The 20,740-nt window shown below is 63.2% G+C and overlaps 1 protein-coding gene across 3 annotated transcripts; it reads left to right on the forward strand.

Moving 5' to 3' along the window:
- The first annotated feature begins 721 nt into the window (after window positions 1–721).
- Window positions 722–20,628, forward strand: LOC125918384 (chitinase domain-containing protein 1). 3 transcript variants are annotated; one of them, XR_007456431.1, is made up of 12 exons: window positions 722–903; window positions 1,435–1,584; window positions 1,844–1,976; window positions 2,704–2,748; window positions 3,218–3,324; window positions 3,707–3,768; window positions 6,560–6,652; window positions 11,364–11,465; window positions 12,023–12,178; window positions 19,893–19,997; window positions 20,217–20,259; window positions 20,446–20,567. XR_007456431.1 is itself a non-coding variant. In XM_049624385.1 (12 exons), exons 1-12 carry the CDS (start codon window positions 793–795, stop codon window positions 20,542–20,544), a joined length of 1,182 nt encoding a protein of 393 aa, XP_049480342.1. In that variant the 5' UTR covers window positions 727–792; the 3' UTR covers window positions 20,545–20,628. The 3 variants fall into 3 exon arrangements, 2 of the variants coding, with proteins under 2 accessions (XP_049480342.1, XP_049480344.1); XM_049624385.1 differs by having other exon boundaries at window positions 727–903; window positions 19,893–19,973; window positions 20,446–20,628; XM_049624387.1 differs by having other exon boundaries at window positions 813–903; window positions 1,844–2,025; window positions 19,893–19,973; window positions 20,446–20,628.
- Window positions 20,629–20,740: the final 112 nt, after the last annotated feature.

A 20,740-nucleotide genomic window follows, 5' to 3' on the forward strand; every position in this document is an offset into this window, starting at 1 on the left:
GTAGTGAAGTATATTCTAATTTTTTTTTCTGGTTTATTGCTTTAAATTTCTTTTTTGTTCCCTAAATGAAAGTGTCACTTTTTTTTTTCCTTAAAATTCATCGATTTATTTTGAAAAAAGAGAGTGCAAGTGGAGGAAGGGGCAGAGAGAAGGAGAGACAGAATTCCAAGCAGGCTCCACACTGTCGGCACAGGGCCTGATGCAGGGCTTGAACTCACAAACTGACTGTGAGATCATGACCTGAACTGAGATCAAGAATCAGACGCCCAACTGACTGAGCCACCCGGGTGCTCTGAAAGTGTCACATTTTGACATAATGAATTCTGTTGGCATTTTCTTTCCTAACCTCCATCATTGCGGATACACTTGGAAAAGCCTTCTCCGCCCCGAGTTACATATTTTCTTCTAGTCCTTTCTGTGGTTCTTATTTTACGCTTAAACCTTCCAGTAGCCCAATTTCTTTGGGTTGGTGGAGGGCAGTCACAGGGCAGTCACCATTTTCCTAGATGGCTGAGGCGATGGGGAAGGCTGACTAGCAGTGGGGAGGCCCCTTTCTGGGGCACCTGGGAGGAACAAGGGGCGCAGCAGTGCTGGAAGCTGGGTAGGCCACTGGGGCTGCCCCAGGGTAGGGCTCTGCCCTGAGGCCAGTGCCTGGCCCAGTGCCACGAGGACCCAGGCCCCGTCGGATGCTCCATTTGACAGAGGGGACACCCCACTGCTGGTGGTCATGTGGTCTGCTCTCTCTGCAGCCCCCTGGGCCCCGAGATTGGGCTGCACTGTGACACTGCCACCATGAGGGCTCTCCTCAGCACACTCTGGCTTGCTCTGGCCTGCAGCTCTGTTCATACTACTCTGTCAAAGTCAGATGCCAAGAAGGCCGCCTCGAAGACACTGCTGGAGAAGGTAAGCGTGGTTAGGGGCTGGCCCTCCGTGCCTTCTTCCTGCCCACGGGAGCCATGCGCCAAGGCCTCTGTGATGCGGCGGTCTGTGAGCCAGGATGCTGGGGCCTTGGCCTTCTTGGCAGCTGGCCAGCACTGCCAGGGGCTCTGGCCGGATGGCCTGGGAGGGAGCGAGCGGCTTCTGGTGCTGGGGCTGAGGGTTTGCCCACCTCCCCCACCGGCCCAAATTTCAGCCCTCACCCGTCCTCTGCTTTTTCCTGTGCCTGCACTCTCTCGTCTTGCCTTGCACAGTTCTGTGATGTTCACGGCGGTCGAACGGATCGGACATGAGATGCACTGTGCCTTTGCGCCATTTTTCTGGGATGGGAGAGTGAGCCTCCAAGGGTGGGCCTGTCCGGTGGGCTCTGGTCAGCGGCACCATGTTGACCCCAGGACGTGGTGCCTGGCTCGGGAGAAGACCGTTGCTGCTGCTCAGGGCCCCATGTCCTGCCTGACGACAGACCCTGACCACCTTCTCCTGTCGCTTTTGTTTCAGACCCAGTTTTCAGAGAAGCCGGTCCAAGACCGGGGTCTGGTGGTGACGGACCTTAGGGCTGAGGATGTGGTTCTGGAGCATCGTAGCTACTGCTCATCTAAGGCCCGGGAGAGGCACTTTGCTGGGGACGTCCTGGGCTACGTCACTCCAGTAAGCCAGGCCCCGGGGTGGATGGGGAGGTCCCGAGGGCAAGGCGGCCACTGGGGTCTTTGTCCTCACCTCCCTGGGCTACCGCCGTGCAGGTGCAGCGGGAGAGAGGCCTCCCGAAGAAGTGAGAGTCATGCCGAGGGTTTTCTGGGACTTGTCCTGCACAGCACAGGCGGTTCCGTGGTGTCCCATTGCAGAGGTGTCTCAAGGGCCCTCTGTCCCCAGCCGCAAGCCTGTTCACCTGTTCTCCATTTTCTGCCAGTGGAACAGCCACGGCTATGATGTTGCAAAGGTCTTCGGGGGCAAATTCACGCAGATCTCACCCGTGTGGCTGCAGCTTAAGCGGCGCGGTCGGGAGATGTTCGAAGTCACAGGCCTTCACGACGTGGACCAAGGTTCTCACGTTGCTGCCCATCTGTGCTCGTCCTGAGGGCCCACAAGGGTGTGAGTGCCCGTCCGTGTGTGTGGGCACGAGGATGTGATTGTGCGTGTCTGGAAGTGCGTGTGGAGCTGAGTGTGTGTGTCAGCGTCACGACTGTCTGGCATCAGCCAGAACCTTGCTCCCCTCGGCAGTTTGTACACCGGTCCAGGGAGGAGGTGTCTGGGACAGTCTGGGCTGTCTCGACAGCCACGGCAGCCACTTCCGTGAGCATGCACCCAAGTTCCCTTCCCTTAACTGTCCCCCTCTCGGGTTTGGAGAGAGGGTGCGTTAGCTACTTGTGGAGATCTGAGCCCCGAAGCCGCTCTTCGATGCTGGGAGGGCAGTACCCAAGGACACACTGGGTAGCACTGGGACTGGGCCCTCGGGCACCCCTCAGCTCCGAGAAACAGTCCCAGCCCCCTTGGAGGCCACTTTTCCCCAGATGGGGCCGATGCCACGATGTCCCCCCTAGTGGCCCAGGGGTCTGACCCGTCCTGACTGCTCTACGTAGGGAGGAGAGGGGGAAGGGGGGGGCAGGAGTGGGAGGAGGAGGGGGCTGGACCTGCAGATTCCCTCCTGGTTCTGCCTTTCTGCACCCCCGTCGCATGGGGCCCGGCGTTTTCTTCCTTGGGGGTGGGCTGGGTCTTCGTGCGGGCAAGGGGCTGTGTCCCTGCACCGACTGTCCTCTCCCCGTCCCGCAGGGTGGATGCGGGCAGTCAGGAAACAGGCCAAGGGCTTACGTGTAGGTAAGTCTGGTGGGCCTGGGTTGGCGGGGCTCCCGGCCCTTCAGCTACACACCGTGTGTGTCCCTGGCAGGACTAGACAGAATGACATCAGCCCCACCTGTCCTGGAGCATGCAGCTGGCCAGGGTGTTCCCAGAGTGCAGATGGGGCTAGCAGGGTGTGGGGATTGGAGCAAAGGAGCAGGTGATGGCCGAGGAGGAGGAGCCGTGGCAGGGGTGGGGGAGGTTCCGGTGGGGAGACGGTACAGCAAGAGCCAGGCAGCGACTTGCTGAAGGAGCTGGGGGTCCGGGCACTCGGAGACGTGGGGTGTGAGGGGGAAGAGGTCAGTACCGCCTACCGCCCCCCCCCCCCACCACCAGGCCTTGTGGGTGCCTAGCTGTGTGCTCACTCTGCTCTGATGGCCAAGGGTTGCCCTGGGGGCAGGGCCAAGCACAGAAGGGTCACCATCTGTGTGCGGGTCTGTCCCCCAAGTGCCCCGACTCCTATTCGAGGACTGGACTCACGAGGACTTTGGGAGTGTCTTGGACAGCGAGGACGAGGTAGAGGAGCTGGGCAAGACCATCGTCCAGGTGGCCAAGGTGAGGCCGGCTGCCCTGGTCTTCGCCTTGACCACAGACGTCCCCTGGGGTGAGGCCTGCTGCCCTGGTCTTCGCCTGGGCCAGGAAGGCTTCCCTCGGGTGACGGCCAGCTGCCCTCCTGGGAGGGCGCCCGCCCTGCTGGTTCTTCAGGTCCCCAGGGTTGGGGTTGGGGAGGAGGCCTGTGAGGGGACAAGACGCGTGAGCACCTGGCCCCTCTGCTCCTGGCTCCTATGGGGACCCCCACATTGCCTCCTTCTAAGGGGGGCTTCTGGGCCTGCCGTGACCTCACTGCATGAGTACTGGTGGCTGGCTCCGCGTTGCCTTCCCACCCGTCCCCACCAGCGTCATCGGACCCGCATTCACCTGCCCTGTGCCTTTTCAGAGCCAGCACTTTGACGGCTTCGTGGTGGAGGTCTGGAGCCAGCTGCTGAGCCAAAAGCACACGTGAGTGGGCTCTGTGCTCTCCTGGCCCCCGAGTGTCCTGGAGGGAGGACTGAGGGAGGGCCATCGTAGGGGGACGGGGACAGCACCTCAAGAACAGCCAGGGGCCAGCATCTGGCTCTGACCGTGCTGCTCTGAGGGCCTGGACGCCTGTGTGGGTGGTAAAGGCCACGTGATCGACGTCACCCAAGAGTACCCTATGGGAAGATGGGGGCCTGGGCGGTGACACCAGTGTCAGGCTTGGACACCAGCCCACACGCCTCTGCTGAGCACCGCAAAGCCTTCCTGGGGACAAGGAGAAGCGGTCGGCCGGGCGGCGGAGTCATCTGGGAGGAAAGCCGGCCGCCCAGGCCCACAGACACTGCCTGCGCGCCTCACAGGGGCACCCGAGTGACCCGGGAGTGGTGCAGTGTCTCCTGCGGCAGCCACTGCCTGCCTCTGTCGGGGATGTGGGGGCAGAGCGGTGGGGAGGCCTACGTGGTGCTGGGGGCGACAGAGGCTGGCATCCGGCCACCGGCAGTTCCGAAAGCGGCCTCCCCCCACTTCCCCGCCTGAAGGAGTTCCAGCTCAAAGCCTGAGCCCCCCCGCCCTTGCTTCCCCAGCAGCGAACACTGGGCTAGGGCTCCCTGCAAGGCGTCCCCCCTCCTGTCCTGCGGCCGCAGTCCCTTCTCTGCCCACTAGAGATGGTGTCCCCAAGCCGGTCTCTGGTCTCCACGTGCAGAGGGAGGGCGTGTTGTTGGCTCTGGCCTGTGTCTGGGGCTCCCTGCCCAGCTTTGCAGCGGCGGGCCTGTCCGGGCAGCTGTGACTCCCACCCGACTTGGGTGCAAGCCCCTAGCCCTGGAAGGGCCCTGAGGCCCAGTTTGTGCAGGACGATGCATGGAGACAAGAGCTGAGTCGAGTGCCTTGCTGTGTTTATCAGGAGCTGGCACAGGGCCAGCGTATCAGGGGCTCTGGCTGTTGGCAGATGCCCCCCCCCCCCCAACATACACCTCTCCTCCCAAGGATCTGTTGTGATCTTTGCAGGGCAGAGGCCCTACCAAGGTGACCTTCCATCACCTTCTGATTCAGCTTCTCACAAGACAGCTGCATTCTGCCTGGGCTCGCAGCACGGGGCGGGGGTTTACCTGAGCCACAGCCAGGATGTAGCAGGCATGTGATGAGGGGGCGGTTGGCAGGGGCAGGCAGGGGGCCAGGTGGAGTAGGGCAGAGAGGAGCCAGTCTGGCAGATGGCTGTGGGCACGTTGCTACCTGGGAGCCGTCTCCCAGGATGGAATGGGCCTGGCTGTGGCGAGGCATGATGGGAACATTTCACGAGGCTGTCCCCACCTGTCACCCTCATTGGGGCTTCTGACTAGGCGTCCAAGGGCACTGTTTCCTTCTGCAAAGGTCAGCCTGGAAAGGCCATTGTGGCAGATGCTCTGGGGCACATGGCCTGTGTATGATGGGGACAGTGGCAGAGCAGCTCCGTGACACCCGTGTCCCACAGAAGTCCTGTGGGGAGGAGCAAGTGACCTGAGCCAGTAGAGCAGGCAGGGATGATGCCCAGACCTCGTGAGTGGCCAGGTCCCCTCCATTCATACCCAGGGTGTGGCAGGCCTGTTCCCCGGCACAGGGGTGACCGTAGGTTCCCAGTTGGTGGGTGCTGCCCCAGAGGCACGAGACCACCCTTTCCGTCCCGCAAAGACGCAGCCCCGGGGCCATCCAGAAAGCCAGGAGAGCAAGTGACAGTGATTGTGCTTCAATGTGACAGCTGTTGGCAGAGCTGATGGAAGCATGTGCTCCCCGGGGATGAGCCTGACCACAGCCCAAGTTGCCTCCTTCTGGGAGAGTCACCATGGTAGCAGGGATCACTCCCACTGAGCCCGGTCTGGCGGTCAGTGACCACCCATTCCCGTCAAGACCACCGGGGCCATGCTGGTGGGGCCTGGAGGCGGGCACTGGGCGCCATGCCCTGGCCACACGGGGGGCCGGTGAAAGTGCGAGTGCCCCGGACCCTCTGGGGGGAGGGCTCGCTGTGCTCTCACAGTGTTGGCAGGGCCAGGCCAGAGTGAACGCCCAGAGCATGGGGCCACCCTAGAACCTGTCGGTGGCATGAGGGGGACTGGGGTGCCTGACAGACGCTTCCAGGTGATGCTTGGAGCTGTGCTCGTCTCCGTTCCACTGGGCATCCCTGCTGTGACTCCAGGGGCCAGAGGAGCCCATGGCACTGCCTCCCTCCCTGTCCCCCATCTGGTGGCCCACTCCCTGCTGAGACACGTCCAGACACAAGTGGAGAGTGCCACATGACACCTACCCACAGGTGCTCCTCCTGTGTGTCCCAGGACTGGAGGCGCATCCCTGCCTGGGACAGACGGCTGTGTCTTCCAGGCTGAGGGTGGCCACGTGAGGGGGCTGGGCTCCCCCCTCAGCACAAGACCTGGTTGGTGGCGCTTCCCTCACTGTTCTGGTCCTGAGTGTTTGAAGGCCTGGGCTGACCCAGCCACCAGCAGGTCACCCCCTGGCCAGACGGTGTGTCTGGGAGATGTGATGGGGTGCTGCCCAGACAGCCCTTTGTTCCCCATGTCATTCTCAGGGTGATCCCGGGCAGGGAAGGCCAGGGATCAGCCCGCTTCGGGTGGAAGGTGACCCCCACGGGGCCTGCTGGGCTGCCCTGGTGCTCGAGTGTGTGAAGTGCACAGGGCCTCTGGAGCCCATACCTCCAGGGCAGAAGGTGCCCATGACGGGGCTCCTGCCCTGTAGCGGGTCTGGGTCAAACCCCTTGACTTCCTGTTCTTGATCTCCTGGTTCTTTGCAGGGGCCTCATCCACATGCTCACCCACCTGGCTGAAGCCCTGCACCAGGCCCGGCTGCTGGCCATCCTGGTCATCCCACCGGCCGTCACTCCTGGGTAAGTGCCATGTTCGCTGTGGCCGGGGACCCAGGTCAACCCCCTGGGCACGCACTACCCTTTCCCCAAATGTTGGAAGGTGCTGGAAGTTCCTGAATTTGAGGGGCTGCATCTTATAGATACTCCCATCATCAGGTGTGGTCTTGCCACAGTGTAGAGCTTTAGGACGAGTCCACACCTGCTGTGCCCTCGGGAGGTCAGGGCTGTGGTCACAGCACCTTCCCAAAGCCTGACTGTTCCCCCTTCCCAGCCCAATAGGGCAACCCTTCTGGAACCTAGGGAACAGGGAGGCGGAGCCGCCCAGGCCCTAGTTGTTGGGACCATGGCCCGTCTGCCCAGGGTATTACCCAGTGCTGGGCACCAGAGAGGCTCCAGATCTATGGTGAGGACTGAGGGCAGACCCAGAGTCAAATGGCAGGGCCTTGTTGGGGAGGAGACCACAAAGGCCCAGGCGGGACCAACAGGGGCCTCTGTCTGGCCTTTGCCAGCCCAGCCCTTCAGCCCACAGGTACCCACTGGGCTCCCACCTGCTGCCCTGGAAGGAAGCAGCTGGCCCACCCAGCTGTTGAGCGGGAGCAGCACGGGTGGGCCTCTGGGGCCTGTGACGTCCCGCCGTGGTTCACAGGCTGACGGGCTCATAGAAGTGCCAGTTGACGCTCGTCCGGAGTCTGCGGGTCGCTCCAGCAACTGAGACAGATGTTCCCTGGGGGCAGGCCTGCCTGGCCTTCATGCCCCCTGGCAGCCAGCGCATGCCACCCGAGGCCTGGGCACGTGGTTTAGGGCTGTGGTACCCCGCGCCCTTTGCATTTCCTGGGCGTCAGCCTGCCATCTGAATTTCCCCCCGACACTTTCGGGGTCCTTGGTCCATCAGGGTGGGCTGCAGTGGGAGTGGGGTTCACACCTGTGTCCCCAGGCCCCACTGTGGGTGGGGAGGGTCCCACAGGCCGGCATCTCCCTCACGGAGCAGGGAGGGTAGTGCTCAGCCCAGGAGGGAGCCCAGCCAGAGCCCCACCTGTCTGTCCTTCCTCCCACACGCAGAGTGTGTGTGCATGTTTGTGAATATGTGGGGGATGCACGTGTGTCATGGGGCGGCCCCGGGATGGGCTCTTGGGACTCTGAGGTTGGAGCTGGACCTGGGGCTGGAAGAGGAGCTCGTGCCCTGGGAAGACCGAGTGGCAGACTCTAGGGCCTGTGGGCATGGCTGTAGGTGCTTGGTGCCCATTTCCTGGGTCTCCCAGTTTCTGTGGGTGGTTTGGGGGTGGGAGGTACTTGGCCGGATGGAGACCCTGTTGTCCTCTGGGCTCAGGAGCCATCTGTGGGATGGGTGCAGGAGGTGCTGTCGGCGAAGGTAAGCTCCTAGAGGCTGGGGGCATCTTAGGCTAAGAGCAGGTGCTACCCAGTCCTGCAGCGCCCCTACCCCCCCACCCCTCCCCAGAGCCTGGCAGTGTCTGGCGCATGTGTGGGGCAGGGTCTCAGAGGGTGTGCTGGACTGTGGGAAGGTAAAGGGGCTGGAGTACCCTGAGGGGCCACCCCTGGGCCTGGCTTTCCCGCTGGTGCCCTCTGTGCCCAGGCATCTTACTCTTACCTTACCTGGGCTCCTGGCACCTAGGCAGAAAGTACGTGACCGGCCCCTCATCCTGCAGCCACCGTGAGAGGACAGTGGCGGCTGAGGGGGGCTGTCCAGAGGGAGGGACCGTGGCCAGTGTGGTCAGCACTGAGGGTGGGGGGCTCTAGGCGCTGATGGGCTCACGGGCTGTGCTGTCCCAGCTGTGAACCAGCCCAGCCTTTTCCCCCCGAGGCTCCGGCTGGCGGTGCCCCACAGGAGCTCATCCGTCTTGTTGGCGTTTACCCACACGCTCGCAGATGGCCGCCCTAACGGACAAGCTCAGTGCCTCTTGGCATTCTCGGCAGAGGACTGGCTGCAGCCCACAGAACAGCAGCTCCCGGAGGGAGTCTGCGGTGCCTTTCTCCTGCTGTGGGCCATGTCTGGGACTGTTGGCTCAGGTAGCCACGTTGACCTTGAGCCCTGCCCTCAAGGTCACAGCCTTGCCTCCAGCAGACCTGGTACTCTGGAACTTTTCGTCAGCCTCACGTGCAGGTGGAGACACCAGCTCCGGGTGGAGGAGGAGGAGCCACAGGGCTGAGTAGGCGAGAGGCAGGCAGGGGCTGGGTGACCGGGCCCGTGGGGGGGCAGGCGTGCGTGCTCCCACAGCAAGAATGTGGACGGTGACCCCGCCTTCCACACGTCACCAGTTAGGTGCCCCATCAGGGCTACTATGGGGGCAGCTCTGTGGCTGGTGTTCAGGGGCTGGGCAGCGTGGCTGGTGGCAGGAGCCAGTGGCCATTCACAGAGCCTGCACCGACCCCAGGGAGGGTCAGCCTGGGGAGGGCTGGTCAGGGGGAGGACTTGAGGTTGACCGCTGGTAGGTGGCTGATTCGTGGTGTCTGGGGGAAGATACCAGCAGGGGAGGGAGGTGGAGGGTCAAGCTACTTGCGCAGGGCCGTGGGGGGTTTGAGAACTGGGGAGATAGGGCAGGACCCTTTCTGGAGAAGAGACCAGTTGGCCCCATGAGAGGTGGGGGTGACTGCAGCAATGGGGCTCAGCCCCCGACATGGCAGCCAGTCAGGGTGATGAAGGAGGGAGGTGTCCACCACATGGGGGTGAAGCGGGAGGGAATGAGGGACAGAGGGTTGGGAGTCCTGCGGGAGGGACCCTAGAGGCACACAGAAGGGAGCTGCCAGGAAGAAGCTTGAGCAGAAGATAGACCCCCAGGTGGGACAGTGGGCCACCCCCCATCCGGACCAGCGATGTCAGTGTCCAGGAGAAACCGTCTAGAGGCGCACTGCATGTCCGCCATCTGGCAGCCCGGAGAGGGAGGCCAGGGCCGCACGAGGTTTGCTGGGCCCACCCCTCATCTGCAGTGCCCTCCTGCCTCGTTGCTGGCAGCTGTGGGGTCTCAGCCTGAAGGGGCCTGTGTGGCTGCCCAGCCTTCCAGAAAGGAGGAATGCCCGCGCTGGGAAGAGAGTGATTTGGGAACAAGCGTCTGCAGACCACGGCCTTCCCAGGAGGGTGTGGGAGTCCAGCTTGTGGCAGGCGACCATATGGAGGACCAGCCCAGAAGAGCTAGATAACCCAGGAAGGGTATGGTGGGCACAGGGGAGGGCAGACTGTGGGATGGACTCCATGAAGCTTCTAGAAACCACCCCTAACAGGGCGGCCACTGGAATTAGCAAAGGAGGAGAGGCTCAAGGAGTCCTGTCTGCCCTAGACCTCGGCAGTCCTCCCTAAACTGTGCACTTCTCGGGGCGGAGTATTGAAAACCCGTAGCTCCCTGTCCCCCGTGGCTGTCAGGAGTGTCTGCTCCAAGCAGTGGCGGGCACGAAAGCAGGTTTGGTGGGGCCTTCTCCCAGCTCATTTCTCTGGGCCTCATGCCCGCCTGGGTCCTGCCGCAAGCTGGCCTTCCCTGCACACCTGGGTGGGTCCCCTCTCCCAGTGGAGCAGGGAAGGTGCCAGGCCCCCCAGAAGCCCCTTGGGTACTGCAGCAACTGCGACACGGGCCTAAGGGGTGCACCCCCTGCTGGACCATGCTACAGCAGCCCACAGCCCTGCTTTCCCTCCTGAACCACTGAATCCAGAAATGGCAGGACCTAGGTGTCCATGGGTCCTTAAGTGAATGTCCTACCTCGAGACAGGTGAGCCTTCGAAATGGGAAGCGTTTTCCTAAAGCTGATGCGCCCACTGTTCTTGTGGTGCTCCGGGCCAAGGCCCGAAGGGTACACGATATATTCACATGGCTGCCCGTGGCCTGTCTTCTTTTTGCTGGGGCCTGGCATCTTCTGGTCCACTTCGGAGGCCTGTCCCAAGTGTGGCCATTGGGGAGCATGGCTGTTGTTGCCCAGCAAAGTATTTGCCTCCAGGTGCATCCCAGGGTGCCCCTTTGTGTCTGGTGCTCATCAGAGTCGGGACTGTGAGGCCATCGTCCGCTGGCTCTGCTTCTCTTCAGGTCCTGCAGGTGCCCCGTGTCTCTGGGGGGCCTGGGCCCGGCGTCCTAGCTGCTCCCCCCAAAGGCAGCTGGAGAAGCTTTGCTCTGGGCTGGAGTGGGGCGGCCTTGAGACAGGGTCCTGTGGAAGGGATGACCATCACTGAGGTCCCTGCAGACACGCTTGACCAGGGTTTTGGGGGTGCAGGCTGAGAAGGGGGGGGTCCTGTCTCAGGTGGAGAGCCCTCCTGGGGATGCTGCAGTCTCCAGCATTGCTGCGGGCACAGCCGTGGGCTAGACGATGGACCACCTGGGCTCTCGGCTTACCTGGGGCACCCACGCCCACCGGTGGGAATGGGGCTGTCCCGGAGCTGGGCTGATCTCGTGGCACCCTTGGATGCGTGGCAGGGAGGGCGGGGACAGAGAGAGAAATGAGCCTTTGCTTGACCTTCGACATTGGGCTCGACCTGCTGACCTTCCCGGCCCACCCCTGCTCTGGGAATGTGGCCCTGACCGCTGTGGGCGCTGTCCTATAACTGAGTGACAAGTCACCTTGCAGGGAAAGTGACTGCCCCCCTCCCAGGGTATAGGGTGGCAGCATCATGGTCTGGGAGCTCTCCCTTCTCTCCCCGCCCCCCCCCCCCCAAGGCAGCTGGCTCTGTCCTCAGTTGGACTCAGGTGTCAGCTGGGCTGTGAGAGGTGGGCAGTGGCAGCCATGCTTCTCTCTGCAGGACTGACCAGCTGGGCATGTTCACTCACAAGGAGTTCGAGCAGCTGGCCCCCGTGCTGGATGGCTTCAGCCTTATGACCTATGACTACCCCACAGCGCAGCAGTGAGTGTGGGCACCAAGGGACCCCGTGAGCTCCATGGCTTGGCGCAGAGGTGCTTGCCTCCTCTGGGGCCTGGACGCTGGACACTCAGAGGGACAAGGCCTGGCTTCCTGCCAGCGTGCTTGGGGCCGTGCCGCCGTCAGCTCTTGGCTCCAGGGTCACAGAGGACCCGAAGCCCACAATTGCCCCTGCATTGGGCAGCCTTCATGTTTTAGGGGCCTGTGTGAGTGGGCAGTGGGCAGCCCTCATGGGACCAACATCCTGGGTTGTCCCTCTGTGCCAGCACAGTGGCCGCTGGCACTGGACCCGCCTTATCGCCAAGAAGTTGCTCCCGTGGGCGGGGGTCACTGCCTCGAAGGGAGCCTCGGGTGCAGACATGTCACGGTGCTGCCCACTGCCGTTTCTGTCCCCCGTGGAGGCTCCGGGCGTAGCAAATGCCGGCACGGGTCCAGCTGGAGGCCACTGTGGGAGGCCTGCTGTCTGCTACCCTCCTTCCCATCCTGCCCCTGCCTGACACCTCTGCCTGCTGCTGAATCCCGCTCCCCTCTCACCCCTGCAGGCCCGGTCCCAACGCACCATTGTCTTGGGTTCGAGCCTGCGTCCAGGTCCTGGACCCCAAGTCCAAGTGGCGGAGCAAGATCCTCCTGGGGCTCAACCTCTACGGCATGGACTATGCAGCCTCCAGGGATGCCCGTGAGCCTGTCGTCGGAGCCAGGTGAGCCCAGGGCTCCCCACTACGTGGGTGACCTCCGGTGCTGTCCTGCGCCCCTGGCCCTCATTGCAGTGGGTCTGTGTGTCTCCTGGAGGTGGTGGCTTAGAGCAAGGGAGAAGGCCTGGGGCAGTCTGACCCCACACGCCTGGTGCCTGTAGGCGGAGCCTCTGAGCCTGTTGGTTTGGGGGCCCCATCCCAGCACCGCAGCTGGGACCCCCGCCTTGAGATCACCCCCCGTCCGTGGGCACGCAGACCACCTCCCGACAGCGAGGGGCACGTGGGCCTGGCCTGAGAGGCGCTCATGCACTTGGCGTCGTCTCCTGCCCGACAGCCCCCGAGGTCTCTTGCCTTTCGAGTCCGTTGGTACCAAAGTTGTTTTTCTTCATGGTGTTTTTTGTTTTTCTTTTTAACTGCATTTATTTTGAGAGAAAGAGAGGGCGTGAGCAGGGGAGGGGTAGAGAAAGAGTCCCAAGCAGGCCCCGCGGTGTCAGCACAGAGCCCGACGGAGGGCTCCAACCCATAACCTGAGCCGAAATTAAGAGTCAGATGCTTAACTGACTGCCACCCAGGTGCCCTGGCTGGTATCGAATTCTTTTCAGCTTTGTTTTGCGTTGGTTTTCTGGAAGATACTGATGCTAGGGGTGTGGTTCTAGGCTGTCCTGTCCAGTGAGACCACCCCCCCCCACCACGCCCGGTGGGATTTGATTAGCATGCGCCTTCCTGGGGTTTTATGTGTTTTGTACTTGGTTTTCATTGAGCTTTTGGGACCTGTGTATTTGTACTTTTCGTGAAATTTGGAAAATTTTTGGCTGGTTTCTTCAAACTTTTTTTTCTGTCCCTTTGTCTTCTTTTTCGGGCCCTCAAGCATGTGTGAGGTCACTTGATTTGTCTCCTGCCCCCGATGCTCGTTTTGTTTTCCTTTTTGTGGGATGTTTGTCGGCCTTGTCAGGGGCGCTGACTGGTGTCTCTGTCGCGCCTTCCGTGGCGTTGCAGCCTGTGCTTCCCCGTCACATCCAGAAGTTCGCACTGGGTTTTCTCTTGCGCGTGTCCTGCACTTCGCACGTGTGGGCTGGGCTGTGACAGTCGCACTCCGAGGCGGGCCCGTCCTGGGTCTGCTCAGCTGGTGGCTCTCCTTCCCAGGCTCCCGACTGGCCCGAGCTCTGCAGACTGGGGCCCCTAGGTGGGACGCCAGACATTGTGAATTTTGCCTTGTTGGGCACTGGGCACCTTGGCGCTGAATCTTCTCAATCTTTGTTCGGGTGCCTGGGAACCGTGTGAGCCGGCCACGGAGAGCGGGTCCAGACGCTGTGACCTGGGTGCACGCCTGTTGCAGCCTGCTGTCCTTGCAGGGGGGGTCTCTGTGGGTCACCATTTGGGCTGCCACCATCAGGCACACGGCATGTCAGCCAAGGTGGTGCGGGGGGCAGGGGGTGGGCTGCCGTCCGTGGCTGCTCCTGTCGCTGTGCCTCGGTGGAGGGACGGGGGCTGCCTGGTTGGCCCTTGACTGCACTCGTGGGCTTGAAGGGGCTGCTCCCAGTCACTTGCCCAGCGGGCTGGGGGGGCTTCTGTTTCCTCTAGGCCCCTCCTGCTCTGTGGGCTGGGCCTCCAGGACAAGGAACAGTGCCCATGAGGGCCCAAAGCCACCCCCTCACCTCAGCTGTCCCTCCACTGCCCTTCCACGAGCCCCGAGATCGGCCATGCTCGGAAGTGGTCACCCTGCCAGGACCGTGTCCTCTGGGTACACAGCTGGTACTGGGGTCTGTGCTGCCCACCCCTGTCCTGGCCCCTGGCATTGGCCACATTCTGTGTCCCTAAACCTGGATCTGCCCCTCTCTGCCGAGAAGGGCCTTGGGAAGTGGCGTGGACGCGGCGTGGATGTGGCGTGAATGGCAGGAGCTGGGGAGAGAAGGCCGAGGAGCAGCTCCCCGGCTCCAGGAGGGCTGCTGTGGTGCCTGGCCAATCGCCGGGGCGTTGCCCCATCTCCCAGCAGCAGAGTGGGCTTCTCGGCACCCGGCCACCCCTCCCTGAGAGCTCCCTGTTTCCTGTCTATCTGTCCTTCTGGCCGGGTCCCCTAATGCACTTCTCTGACATGGGATTGCTGAGAAAATTCCAGAAGCATTGCTGGTGTCTCCGCTCTTCCCCACAGCCTTGACCGGGTGCCTGGCCCAAGGAGGCAGTGGGCAGAGCCCCATCCAGAGCTCGGGCTCCCAGCACCGGGCCCCAGGATTCCAGGGAGCTGCCGACCGGTCAGCCAGGGGTAGGAGGATGAACCCCCTGCTGCTGAGGGAGGCATCATGCAGGGCCCCCACGCCCCCACCCGCCTCTGCTCCAGCCTCCGGCTCCGCTGGCCCAGGCCTGTGGGGGGCAGGGGACTTAGCCTTGAGGTGCCGCTCAGCCACCTGTGCTGCCGTGCGCACACCACACGTGGGGCTTGAACCTCAGATGGTCACCGTCCCCCAGTCCTGGAGGCCGGAGCCCCAGGTCCAGGCGTGGGCCGGGCCGGGGCCTCCAGAGGCCTCTCTCCTTGGGTGTGGATGGCTGTCCTCTCCCAGTGTCCTCACGAGGTCAAACCTCTGCTCGTGTCTGTGTCCTGATCCCCACTTCTCCTAAAGATCCCCGTCACCTGGGATCAGGGCCCACCCCGATGACCCCGTATTACCTCAGTCACCTACGTAAAGTCTCCATCTTCATGTACAGTCATATTCTGGGGTGCTGGGGGTCAGGACCCCAACATAGGAATCTGGGGGACACTGTTCATCTCTGTCCCCACCTGAAGGGTGGAGAGTCACTGTTTACTCACTAAACTTTGGCCCTGCAGCACAATGGCAGGTGGAGTGTCAGGCTTGTTAACCCCGCATACGCGGTCCAGGGGTGTGAGTGCTCACCCCCCTCCCCTGCCTCGCCTCCCAGGATCCCGCGAGCAGACAGCAGCTCCAGCCCCCAGCTCCCGCTCAGCAGGGCCACGGCTTACACACCTCACAGGCCCTACCTGGTGGGTTTGCCCCACAGAGAGGGGCTAAGGGGCCTCACAGAAGTGAGAGGCCTGTGGCAAGCAGAGAGGGTCAGTGCCACAGCCTCCGGGCACCAGGCGCTGCCTCGCCTGGGGACTTGGAGCAGAGGAGGGGTCGAGTCTGCTTCCGGGGAGGGCCATAGTGGAGGGCTGCCCCAGGGTCCCCTGCACGGACCCGGCTGTGTTCTTCTCCACCCCAGGCCCCTTCCTGCCGAGCTGTGGAATGGGGCCAGGCTTGGTGCCCTGAGACCCGGCAAGAGACTCTGCCATCCCGATGGTGGCTCCTGGGACTCTCCTTATCCCCCGGGCCACCTCAGGCTGCGGGTCAAAGGGTCTCAGGGCACAGGCTCCCCAGGGCAGAGAGAGCTGCTGTTCTAAGGAGGGAGCCTCGGCCCCAGACAAGGTGGGGGAGGGGCAGGCACGCAGCCCTCACGATGCCACTCCCCACAGGCCCCCCGACGCGGCCAGACTCAGCGATGGGAGACCTTTGCCAAAGCGGGGTCTCAAGCGGAGCACGATTCCCGGTGCAGCACCTTCCCTGGGGTTCACGTCACAGGGAGCTGGCCCCGTGGAGGACTTGCAGGGCTGAGGGGGATCAGGAGGGGCACCCCCTCCAGGAGAGGGGAGCCAAGCCTGGAGAGGGGTCACCTCCCCTACAGGCCAGTCCCAGGGTGAGAGCTGCAGTCCAGGAAGGATGTCGTAGAATGACAGCAGCTCCTGGTGCAAACGGAGGACACACCCAGATGGGGCGATGGACGCTGGCCCCAATGTGGTGTGAGCCTTCTCCCCACACCTGGCAGAGGCCCCCCTGCCCCCAAGTGCCCCCGACCCCTGCAACACCAACAGGGACGCCAACAGTGAAGCACCCCTTGGGCCCCCGTGGGGGTCCTTTGGCCACAGCCTGATTCTTCCGGGCAGTCCTCCTGGCCTTCAGGGAAGGAAGGCCTGACACACATGCCCCTCTCAGGGCCGCGTCTCTCTGATCCAGCGAGCCAGACGGAAGAGCTCAGCTGGCTCTACACTGATGCCTTTGTTTGCGGGGGGAGGGGAGGGCTCAGGAGCAACACCCCAGAAATGCAGTTCACCAGGATGCCACCCTGGCCAGTCCCCCCTTCCCTCCCCTGCAGAACCTGCTGTGGCAGGCCCTGCTCCCCGTGCAGGTGACATCGGGCCAGGTGTAGGCCGCCGGTGAGCCCCACGGTCACTCAGGCTCTCTCCAGCTTTGGCGCTGACGGAAGCCCTTGCAGCCTGCTCCAGGATTATGTGCCCTCCCTGTCTTGGCCACTCCGGCACGGAGACCTGGCCCTTTGTGGCAGGTGTCCTCCGCCTCTTCCAGGGCAGTGGGGGATCGGCCGCCTCACCATCTGCTCGGCCTCAGACAGAGCCAGGACCCCGTGGTGGGGCAGGAGGCCAGCCCCTCAGGCCCGGCGTGTGGTCTCCCGGCCTCTGCCAGCCAGGCTAGTGTTCTGTGCCCGCCAAAGGGACCTCAGGGGGCCCCAGTCTGCAGTGGCTGTTGCTTCACATCCTGAGTTTCCCTCCCTCCCGACTCACTAGTCTCTGTTGGCCATCCCTGGGCCACACGTGGGCCTTTTCCTGACCGTGTCCAGGCTCCTCCGTATGGCCTGCTCACTCCCTAACTGCAGGGAGTTTGGGCAGCTGTGAAACGCCCCAGGAGGTAGCACGAGTTTAGGTGCTGGTCTGCGGGTCCCCGTGCCTGCAAAGCCCCTCTCCTGAGAGGCTGTCCTGCTTCCTTGCAGGCCCAGCATGGCCCCACAAGATACCCGGCACCAATCCACATGGGCCCCTGTTATGTACCTTCAGGGCCAGCAATCCCCACCCTGCTGGGCCATCTCCTGCCCCTGCCTGGGGATCGCCAGCTGGAGCACAGCCAGCTGGGTCCGGAAAGGGCGGGTCATGCTTGGAAGTCTCCTTGAGAGCCGGGGTGCCAGGGGCTTGGGGAAGGATGCTTCCCAGCGAGGCCAGTCCCTGTGACCTACCAGCCCCAGACGACGGTGCTGGGCACCCAGCTCCCCCCAGTTGAGGACAGCAGGTCTGTGTGAGGCCCCGTGGGCAGGGAGCTGTCGGGGAACCTCGTGGGGATGCCTGCTCCGTGGGTGTCGCTGTCCTGTGCCCGGTCTCCCTTCGGCGGCCTCCCTGGGTGGCTTCTCACGGCCGCCTTCCTGTGGCTCTGTGCCTTCTCTCTGTCTTCGCGCCTTGGTCTGTGTCTTCCTTTCCTTCTGCTAGGTCCTGCCTCCAGGCACCCTGGTCTTGTGTCTCAGCCCTGGCCTCCTTGCGTGCCCTGCTTGGCTTTAGAGTTGCCTTTGTCCCTGCTCGGCTCCCCAGGGGTCTTCTGCTGTGGGCCTGTCTCACTTTGGAGGTTTTCCTCCAGGCCTAGCCCGTGAAAGGCAGCTGGGGAGGAGCCCTGCTGCCTGTGGGTGGGCCCTGCAGGTGAGGGTCCTCGTGTCACCCACAGAGGAGCGGCTCATGGCACGGGCCTGCGTCAGGGAGACCCTACCCTGTCCACATCTAGCCTGAGAAGACGCAGCAAGGGCCCAGCCCCAGTGACATAGCTGCTGGGGCAGTGGGGGCGGGGGCAGCTCGGGGGACTCTGGTGGCAGTGGGCAGTGGGAACAGTAACAAGGAGAGGCCACTGGGCACATGGGTCCCCCTCTGCGTGTTTATCAGGCCCCCTTGCCAATGGGAGGTCGGGTCTGGGCTGGCAGGGACCCCTCCTGAGGCTGGGGTGTGGGCAGGTCCGGCACGAGTGGGTGGCTTAGACTCGGTCCAGCCTGTCCTGTGCCTCTGGTCTCGTGGGGCAGGGCTCCTGCATTGAGTGCAGGGAGACCTCAGGTCCCACCAGTGAAGGTGAGAAGCCACATGCCAGTTTCCTTTGGGGTGGGAGGCACCCCCCTCCCTCTGTGGTGGTCCCACACACGTGCACCCTCATTGCCATTTCCGTCGGACCCTTTCTCTGAGCCACTGCTGGTTGGTCTCCATGGGTGTCCCTGTCCCCCCCCCCCCCCCCCCCCGCTCCCCCATAAGGCCCAGGAATGTCCTCATCCTGGTGAGGAATGTTCTCTCCCTGACGTTCCTGGAACCCTTAGGCTAGGTCTGGTACCTTTTTTTTTGGGGGGGGGGGTGGTTTCCACACTCCATAAACTCGCCATTTCAGAGGGTGGGGTGCCAGGGCGTTTGTCTCAAAATTGTGCAGCCAGCACCTCAAATTCCACACTTTCCTCCCCCAAAAAGCACCCTTGGGCCCTCTTGGCAGTACCCCCCACCCCCACCCCAGCGACCCCAGTCTGCGTTCTGTCTGCGGGCTCGCCTGGTCTGGGCGGTTCTTGCAACCAGAGCTGTGCGGTGTGCGGCTGAGGGCTCACTTGGGTCAGTTTGGGGAAATGCTGCCGCCCTCACTTTTGAAGTATTTCCCCTCTTGCTTCTCTCTCTGGCTCCCACCTCCTCGTTTGCCTCCTCTCCCTCTCAGACCCTCCCCTCCCAGCTCTGGTCTGTGCCCAACCGTGCCCTCCCCAGGGTTTGCTCCCCACTGGCCTGTGTCCCTGGGGCTGCACTAAGGTGAGCACGGGGTCCTGTGTGCCCCCAATCATGTCACCTAGAGGGGAGCGACCCCAGCCTCCGTGCCCTCCACCCCCCAGCCAGGGCCCATCCTGCAGCATCTGCCCACTACCCTGGCTTGGGACCCTGGGGACTCAGGGGCAGCCTGGGTCAAATGCCCTGTCCTTTACCCCCCCACACACACCCTCCCGTCTGGCCCTGCATGCTCTGCCCTGCACGTCCTGGATTCTCACAGAGACCTCAGACCAAAAATTGCAAATAATGCGAGCGAACCGAGAACCTTGTTTTAATTAAGGGTAATCTGCTAATGTTGGGTGGTTGGACTTGCAGGGCGCCCCCCTTGCCAGCAGGTACCCGTCCCCTCCTGTCCGGCACTTGTCTGCCAGGGGGCACTCACGAACCCGCTACTGGGAGGCCCGGCCCTCCTGGCCCCACGGCACCTTGGGAAGTCACCTGTCCTCTGCATGCATCTAGGCGGCCGGGGGACGCAGTCTCAAGCCCCTGGCTCCTGGTGGTCAGAAAGGACTGCTGTGGGTGTGAGGCAGCCCTGTCCACGGCAAGGAAGGCAACGCTGGGGCAGCCTGGCCTCCGGAAGGGCACGGAAGCCACCGCCCCTGCCTGCTGGCCCCAGAGAGCTGGGCTGGGGACCTCCGGGGACTGTCCCCAGGCCCCGCTCTTCCTCAGAGGCCTGTGGTTTGACCTGAATGCCCCGCACACCTCCTGTGGCGCTCAGGGCAGTCGCGTGCCTGGTCTGCTCCGTGTACCTTACAGAGGCCACACCCTGAGTGCAGGTGCCCTCACTCTGTCCACTTGGACACTCATGGTGCAGATGTCACAGCAAGAGGCCTGGTCAGGACACCCAGCCCCTTGGTGCAGTCTCTCTCCCACCTGCACAGCCCAGAGCAGTGAGCTCACAGGCTCCTGAGGTCGGAGCCGTCTGTCGCATCTCTGACCGTCCCCCACCCCTGGTGCACATTCACGGGGGGCAGTGTCCCGTGCCCCATCCTGTGTTCCTGTACGTGTGTCCGGGGCACACGTGTGGTCCTCGCCCGACTGTGACAGCCTCAGCCACCGTGACCCTCCCGGTGTCAGGCTGCCTCGAGGACTCCCACACCTATGCCCGGTTCCCTGCAGGTACATCCAGATGCTGAAGGACCACAGGCCCCGGATCGTGTGGGACAGCCAGGCAGCAGAACACTTCTTCGAGTACAAGAAGTGAGTGTCCGGAGGAGGCCCTAGGTGAGGGCTGTGCACACCCAGGCTGGCCAAGGGCCCCAGGGCCTTGCGCTCGACCCCTGCCCCCGAGGGCTGATCCGGCCCAAGGAGCGGACCCGTGGGGCAGCGTTTCCAGCAGGATCTGAGGCTTCTGCTGACGGGGAGGAGGGCCCCTCACTTCCACGTGGGGTGGGGTTGGGAGAAGCTGAGGTGGGCAGAGGCAGAAGGCTCATCCTTTTGCAGAAGCCGCGGAGGGAGGCACATCGTCTTCTACCCGACTCTGAAGGTACTCACGGGCCCGCCTTTGTGCTGGGGGTGGGGGCGCAGGTACCACACCCCTCCCCCCACAGTGACCCTTACCCTCGGTGAGCAGCGGAGGTCAGCTCGGGGCCTGACCTGCTACTCCCTGGTGGCCGGGGTGGGGGGCTGCCAGGGGGTGAGAGGTGGGGCTGACGCTTCCCGGGGCCTGCAGTCTGTGCAGGTGCGGCTGGAGCTGGCCAGGGAGCTGGGCGTCGGAGTGTCCATGTGGGAGCTGGGCCAGGGCCTGGATTACTTCTACGACCTGCTCTAGGCCTGGCTCCAAGCGGACGTGTGCTTTCCTGAGCAGTGGAGTGACCAGTTGATAAGCAAAATACAGACTCCTCTTTTCTGTTCAGTTTCTGCTGTGGTCCTCGAGCGGTGGTAGAGGGGGCCCAGGCCCCAGGCCTCGTGAGCGATGTGGGGAGGGGTAGCCGGGGGGGGGGGGGGGGGGGGGCAGTGCCTGAGAA

This window comes from Panthera uncia, unplaced genomic scaffold, assembly GCF_023721935.1.
Source record: "Panthera uncia isolate 11264 unplaced genomic scaffold, Puncia_PCG_1.0 HiC_scaffold_729, whole genome shotgun sequence".
Lineage (NCBI taxonomy): Eukaryota > Metazoa > Chordata > Mammalia > Carnivora > Felidae > Panthera > Panthera uncia.

Coding starts and splice junctions, on each gene's coding strand:
- LOC125918384 (XM_049624385.1), top strand. CDS start 793: ATGAGGGCTCTCCTCAGCACACTCTGGCTTGCTCTGGCCTGCAGCTCT. Junction 11,466..12,022: donor GACTACCCCACAGCGCAGCA/GTGAGTGTGGGC, acceptor TCACCCCTGCAG/GCCCGGTCCCAACGCACCAT. Junction 20,260..20,445: donor TCTTCTACCCGACTCTGAAG/GTACTCACGGGC, acceptor CGGGGCCTGCAG/TCTGTGCAGGTGCGGCTGGA.